The sequence below is a fragment of the Eretmochelys imbricata genome, chromosome 4 (assembly GCF_965152235.1).
Source record: "Eretmochelys imbricata isolate rEreImb1 chromosome 4, rEreImb1.hap1, whole genome shotgun sequence".
In the NCBI taxonomy this organism is placed as follows: Eukaryota; Metazoa; Chordata; order Testudines; family Cheloniidae; genus Eretmochelys; species Eretmochelys imbricata.
Genome location: NC_135575.1, coordinates 106,700,910 through 106,709,099, shown reverse-complemented (window position 1 = coordinate 106,709,099; position 8,190 = coordinate 106,700,910). Strand labels below are relative to the sequence as shown.

At 49.5% G+C, this 8,190-nt stretch overlaps 1 protein-coding gene across 1 annotated transcript in view; it reads left to right on the top strand.

The window, feature by feature from the left end:
• The first annotated feature begins 644 nt into the window (after positions 1–644).
• The window catches only part of PCDH7 (protocadherin 7), a 380,924-nt gene continuing 373,378 nt past the window's right edge, over positions 645–8,190 (top strand). The window contains exon 1 of the mRNA XM_077816173.1: positions 645–3,800. Coding sequence (XP_077672299.1) covers positions 645–3,800 — 3,156 coding nt within the window. The remainder of the gene's footprint in view (positions 3,801–8,190) is intronic.

The window sequence follows — 8,190 nt, the reverse complement described above, 5'->3', positions numbered from 1 at the left end:
AGGGGGTTCTCGCCTACCCACTGTACAGCTACCGGTACTACTGGGGATTTTTTTTAATTTTTATTTTATTTTGATCAGTTATTTAATTGTATTTTTTGCCCATTGCTAAGAGGATTGGGAGTTTTCCGGACACAACTCCTTTGAATGAGGCGATTCACATTTTTTTCCGTGTGCGTGCAGAGTGGGGAAAGAAAAGAGCTAATGCCTTAGTCGTAAACGGCTGAGAGAGACAGAGGGAGAAGAGTGTGAATTGTACTTAACTCTAGGAGCAAAGAAGGCGACCTGGGGAGGGGGGGCTTCTAATAGCGCCGTGCTGCTCCTGCTTTTATTACAAACCTTGCAAAGTGATTACAGTAAAACCAGAGAGGAGGAGCAGGAAAATCCCGTCCTATCTGTTGAGATGAATCTTTAAAAAGCAAAATACACTGTCCCATCAACTGTAAGCATATTGCAACTGGAAGGAAGGGAGGAGAGGAGCCAACACTAGGGTTTTGATCACCGATTGCACCAGTTATGAGACAATAAGTTTCCCGGAAGAGAAGGATTTTATAATTGATCACCCGCACGCCGAGCATTTCTGTTGGCTTGTCAGGGGAGTTGGTGGGAGAGAGGAGGGGGTTTTTGGTGAGAAGAAGATGAGGAAGATGCGGACTCTCTTTGGCTTTGTGCATTGCTGCTGCTGCTGCTTCTTGCTCCTGCTGCCTCCGCCGCTCTGGGTCAGCCTGGCCGCGGCCAAGCAGCTGCTGAGGTACCGGCTGGCCGAGGAAGGACCTGCCGACATCCGCATAGGCAACGTGGCTTCGGACCTGGGCATCGTGACTGGCTCTGGAGAGGTGACATTCAGCCTGGAGTCGGGCTCCGACTACCTGAAGATCGATAACATGACCGGGGAGCTGAGCACCACAGAGCGGCGCATAGACCGCGAGAAGCTGCCGCAGTGCCAGATGATCTTCGATGAGAACGAGTGCTTCCTGGACTTCGAGGTCTCGGTGATCGGCCCTTCGCAGAGCTGGGTGGACCTCTTCGAGGGCCGGGTCATCATCCTGGACATCAATGACAACACCCCCACCTTCCCCTCGCCCGTCCTCACCCTTACCGTGGAGGAGAACCGGCCCGTAGGGACCCTCTATCTCCTCCCCACCGCCACCGACAGAGACTTCGGCCGCAACGGCATCGAGCGCTACGAGCTGCTGCAAGAGCCCGGCGGGGACGGGGGCAGACGCGGAGGAGGGGGGTCGGCTTCTGCAGCTGAGAGCGCCCTCTACCCCGGCGGCAGTAAGAGGAGGCAGGAGCCGGACGGGGCGGCCCGCAGCAGCGTGTTCGAGCTGCAGGTGGCCGACACCCCTGACGGGGAGAAGCAGCCGCAGCTGATTGTCAAGGGGGCGCTGGACCGAGAGCAGAGGGACTCCTATGAACTGAGCCTGAGGGTGCGGGACGGCGGCGATCCGGCCCGCTCCTCCCAGGCCATCCTGAGGGTGCTGATCACCGACGTGAACGACAACAGCCCCCGCTTTGAGAAGAGCGTCTACGAGGCGGACCTGGCGGAGAACAGCAGCCCCGGGACCCCCATCCTGCAGCTGCGGGCCGCCGACCTGGACGTGGGGGTGAACGGGCAGATCGAGTACGTCTTCGGGGCGGCCACGGAGTCGGTGCGGCGCCTGCTGCGTCTGGACGAGACCTCGGGCTGGCTCAGCGTCTTGCACCGCATCGACCGGGAGGAGGTGAACCAGCTCCGCTTCACCGTCATGGCCCGGGATCGGGGCCAGCCGCCCAAGACCGACAAGGCCACGGTGGTGCTGAACATCCGCGACGAGAACGACAACGTGCCCACCATCGACATCCGCAAGATCGGCCGCATCCCGCTGCGGGACGGGGTGGCCAGCGTGGCCGAGGACGTGCTGGTGGACACCCCCATCGCCCTGGTGCAGGTGTCCGACCGCGACCAGGGCGAGAACGGCGTGGTGACCTGCACGGTGGTAGGGGACGTGCCCTTCCAGCTCAAGCCGGCCAGCGAGGGCGAGGGGGAGCCCCAGAACAAGCGCAAGTACTTCCTGCACACCTCGGCCCCGCTCGACTACGAGGCCGTCCGTGAATACAACGTGGTGATCGTGGCCGTGGACTCGGGCAGCCCCAGCCTGTCCAGCAACAACTCGCTGCTGGTGCGGGTGGCGGACACCAACGACAACCCGCCGGTGTTCGGCCAGGCCGTGCTGGAGGTCTCCTTCCCGGAGAACAACTCGCCCGGGGAGAGGGTGGCCACGGTGGCGGCCACGGACGCGGACAGCGGCAAGAACGCCGAGATCTTCTACTCGCTGGAGCCCTCGCCCCTCTCCTCGGAGGCGCCCGGCGGCATCTTCAGCATCGACCCGGACTCCGGGGACGTGCTGGTGCAGGCGGTGCTGGACCGCGAGCAGCGCGACACCTACGAGTTCCAGGTGACGGCCCGGGACAAGGGGGCGCCGGCCCTGCAGGGCTCCACCACGGTGGTGGTGCGGGTGGCCGACCGCAACGACAACGAGCCGCGCTTCATGCAGGACGTGTTCACCTTCTACGTGAAGGAGAACCTGCAGCCCAACAGCCCCGTGGGCATGGTGACCGTGATGGACTCCGACCGGGGCCGCAACGCCGAGCTCAGCCTCTCCATCCAGCCGGGGGAGCAGGACCAGGCCGCCGGCATCTTCTCCATCGAGAACGACACCGGCACCATCTACTCCACCGTCTCCTTCGACCGGGAGCAGCAGACCAGCTACACCTTCAAGGTCAAGGCGCTGGACGGAGGGGAGCCGCCCCGCTCGGCCACCGCCACAGTCAATCTCTTCGTGATGGACGAGAACGACAACCCGCCCGCCGTCACTTTCCCCAGCAACAGCTCCTACACCGTGCTGCCCCCCTCCAGCAACCTGCGCACCGTGGTGGCCACCGTGCTGGCCACCGACGCGGACACGGGCCTCAACGCCGACCTCAACTTCAGCATCGTCGGCGGCAACCCCTTCAAGCTCTTCGAGATCGACCCGGCCAGCGGCGTGGTGTCCTTGGTAGGCAAGCTGGCCCCCAAGCACTACGGCCTGCACCGCCTGGTGGTGCAGGTGAACGACAGCGGCCAGCCGCCCCAGACCACCACCGCCTTGCTCCACGTCTTCGTCAACGAGAGCCTCTCCAACGCCACCGTGGTGGAGAGCCAGGTGGCCCGCAGCCTGCACACGCCCCTGGCCCAGGACATCGCCGGCGACCCCAGCTACGAGCTGAGCAAGCAGCGGCTCAGCATCGTCATCGGGGTGGTGGCCGGCATCATGACGGTGATCCTGCTCATCCTGGTGGTGGTCATGGCCCGGTACTGCCGTTCCAAGGGCAAGCACGGCTACGAGGCGGGCAAGAAAGACCACGAGGACTTCTTCACCCCGCAGCAGCACGACAAGGCCAAGAAGCCCAAGAAGGACAAGAAAGGCAAGAAGGGCAAGCAGCCCCTCTACAGCAGCATCGTCACCGTGGAGGCCTCCAAGCCCAACGGGCAGCGCTACGACAGCGTCAACGAGAAGCTCTCCGACAGCCCCAGCATGGGCCGATACCGCTCGGTCAACGGCGGCCCGGGCAGCCCGGACCTGGCCAGGCATTACAAATCCAGCTCGCCGCTCCCCACTGTCCAGCTTCACCCGCAGTCCCCCACCGCTGGGAAAAAGCACCAGGCCGTGCAGGAACTGCCCCCGGCCAATACTTTTGTAGGGGCAGGAGACAACATCTCCATTGGATCGGATCACTGCTCCGAGTACAGCTGTCAAGCCAGCAGCAAGTACAGCAAGCAGGTAAGGGTGCTGGGGTCACCCCCTAACTACTTCCAACCGCGCTTCCACACAGCCAGCCCTCCCGACCCCCAGCAAGTAAGTGGGGGAGTTGGGGACCCTCCCAGTTACACACACACACACAGAGGCAGCCCACTAGCCAGCACCAAGTGTTGTAAGCTAGCGAGAGAGTCAGGGGATCCTCTAGGTACTCTCCCCTACTCCTCCCTGCAGGCAGCCAGTGTAGCCAGCTGCAAGTACAGCTGGTAAGTAGGGAAACCAAAGACACCTCATACCCTCCCTCACCCCATACAGCCTGCCAGCTAACTGGCAGTAAGTAATGAGCAGATAGAGGAGTCGGGGACTCGCCACTAAAATTACTCCTCCTCCTCCCATGCCTCACAAACACAAGAGGCAGCCTGTAGCAAATACAGATTATGAGAGTGAGGGCAGAGGGCCCCCTCCCTTCAAACCAGCAATCGAGTAAATCCCTAGAAGGGAACCTGAGACGTCCTTATCAGCCCCCAGCGCACACATCCAGCCAGCAACAAGCACAACGTGGGAGCTGCAGACATTCTCCCCGTCACCACACCGCCTTCAAGCCACAGATAACCAGCCAGTAGTAAGCACAACAAGCAGTTAAGGGAAACGGAGAGATTCCCATTACCCACTGCCACCAACCATCACACTCCACACATACTCAGCCAGCGACCAGAGTCCCCTTGAAACAGGCAGCCATCAGTGTCTTTCTTTCAGAGGGAGGTGCATCCACTAGACAACAAGGTTCCATTGAGAGAGAGAGAATTCTTTCCTGCCACCCAGGCAGCAGGGTCCTACTGAGAGAGGGAGCTGCCCTCTGACTTCATTCACACCCGCTATGGCTTTGTGTGTATATGTATATGAGTTTGCAGCCACAATGTTAAAAGGTTGGGGGATCTAATTACGGGTCATTCATTAAGATTCAGATCTCTCTATAATAATATGTGCCTGATTGTGATCGCACTTATATATTTTTCTTTATACCACTAATACCATTGATTTCAGAAGACTGACTCTTGATAAGCGCAAGTGAGCTAAGAATTAGCCCCTACTTCTATAATATTTTAACTGGTTTGGAGGATATTATATTAAATTCATAAGGCCCCCGTTGTGCCATCCTCACACTGAGTGGTATGTGAATGTCAGTAGCGGTGGTACTGACTTCTGTGGTATCCCCAACTCAGTAAAATATTTCTGAACTTAAGGGTGATACAAGGGACTGATTCTGATCTTAGTTACATTGATGTGAATCAGTCATTGAAGTCAATGGACTTCTGTCAGTATAAAAGAAAGATACCAGGGTAAGTCACGGCGCCAAATTGGTGTAACATAGTGGAGAATCAGGCCATTATTATAATTCATACCTATATTTTTATTTTATAAAGCATATATTTAATTTTGAACTGAGATCATTTTCCTTGACTTACTTTGTTGGGAGCTTATATGCTGACAAAAATGTTTTGCAGTTGATACTGTCATGGGGGGAGATCTGCATAAGATGAACATTATGAAAGTTTTCTCAGCTACTATGCACATTATGCAAGATACTATAGATAAATGAATGCAGATTTATGCAAATATGGTGCCAAGTCTGGAACATGGAAAATCTGACAAATTTGACAAAAATGCTTTCTTTCCCACGTATTAACATGCAGATATGGTACACAACTACATTTTTATACTTTGAGATGTCTGTTAGTATACTGAAATTGACTTTTATAATATGCAACTAGTATTTGCATTCTGCATGGTGGAATAAAATATTGTAAGTAGAAGTGAATTTCATCAGCCATTCATTCTTTCAGCTGAGCTACAAAACTGGTGTGATTGATGTAGTATTAGCTAATATTTGTGTGTGTGTTGTTTTACTAGTCATACTAATGTTTTACAGAACATTTGACATAGTCGTTTCTTGGCAAAACATTTCATTAACTTTCTCCCACGGAGACTATTATAAATTTACCTTTTAAAATATTGCCTATATAAAATGTACAATACTAAAAAAGTTCACAAGCTTCCATCCACTAAGGTTTAGTAAAAACATATTAGATTATGCCTTTTTAGTGATCACTGTGCTAACACATGAGGTATAATCCATGCTAATCAGATACTAAATCTTTCTTGATGCCAGAATTCATCTCAAAATATGACTTAAAGACTGTCAAAAGTATAATTTGTTTTTGGTGAAAAAATGGCTTGTGTGTTAAATGTAGGAATTGGTAAGAGATTACACTATACAAATGACTACTTGTGCTGATAAGTGCTTTCTTTGAGGTTATTGTGCAAAAATATATTGATTGTACCTTGTTTATTAAATTATTTAGACTATTTTCCCAGGAAATATTTTTGATGTACAATACATTACGAGATGTCCTTGGAGAAGAAAATAGATTACTACACTTTGATTGTTCCATGTAAAAGTGGAAGGAACACATGAAGAAAACCTCTTAATTTATCTACTTTAAAACAGCTCCCCTCCTCCCACCCCAGTTTCTCGGTTAATGTCTGACAGCTTTTTGTGCTGGTAGTTTGGTTATAAAGCTCCATATAATTGGGTAATGTATGGCTGATATTTTAATGTGTTAAGATAGAAGTTTAAAATATACTAAAAAGTTGACATTACTTAACATTTTGGTTTAATATCTTTATAAGTATTGTAACTGAAGTTTTCTTTGGACAAAATAAGTAGCTTATCGAAATGGTCAGCATACACACATGCAAAAACAGGCATATAAATTAAAGACAGGACACAGGGTATTGACTCAGAGGACAGTAAGAATAATGTTAAATAAAAGCTTACAGGATAGATTTTTTTTGGCAGACTTCTTCTGTTACAGCCATCCTATGGGCACTTGCTAACTTGCTGCTGAGTGACATTTATGTGCTCTTGTGCTTTTATTTTTTTAAAGTTTTATTTTAACATAATAGTGAGCATATCAGGTGGAGGTTTATATAAATAACGTGCACTTTTCATATCTCAAATGTTACCATTTGAGCACTGACTGACTCACCAGAGTAGGTATTCATATTCTTGAACACTTAAACCAGGTGGTATTCATGCTCAGTATCTTGTTTAGAAGGCAAGGTGACACATTTAGAAATAAACTACTATCAAATAGTATTAATTTTATCATAGTTTAATTGCACACACAAGGTAGAACAAGTGGAACGTTAGCATGCATATTACAGCAAGAGTTTAGCTGAAACTTGCATGTCTTTCCTCATTTCCTCATTGACAGTTGCCTTTATTCCATGGAGAGATTAGAAAGTGCATAAAGTTTTAAAGACAAGTAAATAGACAAACCAGTAAGTGCCGGTCCTGAAGTAGATGAGGGTGATATCCATTATCCATTAATGTAATTAGACTTGGTAATTGATACATCTTCATACCCACAATATTGTTGTCAGGGGAAAGGTCTCCATTTACAGGACCAAATGGTGTGCTCAAGTGAGTACAAAGGTAATGCTTTTCCATTCTGATTTTGTGTTGTACTTTTTTTTCTTTAAGGCAACATATATTTAGTTTTAGAGTTTAGAACCTCATATTTAGTTCTTCAGGGCATTTTGTTTGGTGCAGTACCATATGAAACACTATAAACAGAAAAAATAAACAGCAACAACAAAAACACGTCTTGGCATAAGTATTAAAAATAATAGATTTTATAACTAAATTTTGTATTGGATACACTACTTGTAATAAAGTTTATTTAGATATTATAGCATTATGACACATATCACATTTAACCTTCACTTTGCAACAAATCTCTATATCCCCCCCCCCTCCCCGAATTACCTTGAAGGTGCCTCTTTCAAGGCTGTTCTTGTCTTATTAATGTGAAGATTCTGTCAGAAATAGTATATTATTTTAGACTCTGAGTTAGCAGTCCATCCCTATTCAGCAAAGCACTTAACCACATGCTTAACTTTAAGCAAATGCGTAAGTCCCATTATCTTCAGTGGGATTTAAACATTTGCCTAAAATTAAGCATATGCATACATGCTTTGCTGAACAGGCATGGATTTAGGCAAGTGCTTTGCTCAATTGGGGCTTGATGACCTCATCTTCAAGGTGCTAATCACTACCTGTGAGGGGGTGAACACCCTTAACTTCCAGCAAAGGCAATAGAAGTTAAGGAAGTTCAGCACATCACAGAAGCAATCAGCAGCTTGGAGGAGATTGACTCCCTAATCATAATGGTAAACCAGAAGTAATAATTGTCTGATAATGCAGTATCGCTTGTAAATTAATCTTTGTAAGTTATATTCCACTTTGCTTTATAATGCAAAATAATAGAGAAACACATGAAAAGACATTTGGGCAGATGTCATCCACTGAAACTTTTAGGCATGCATGTGAGATTTTCATGTTAACCTC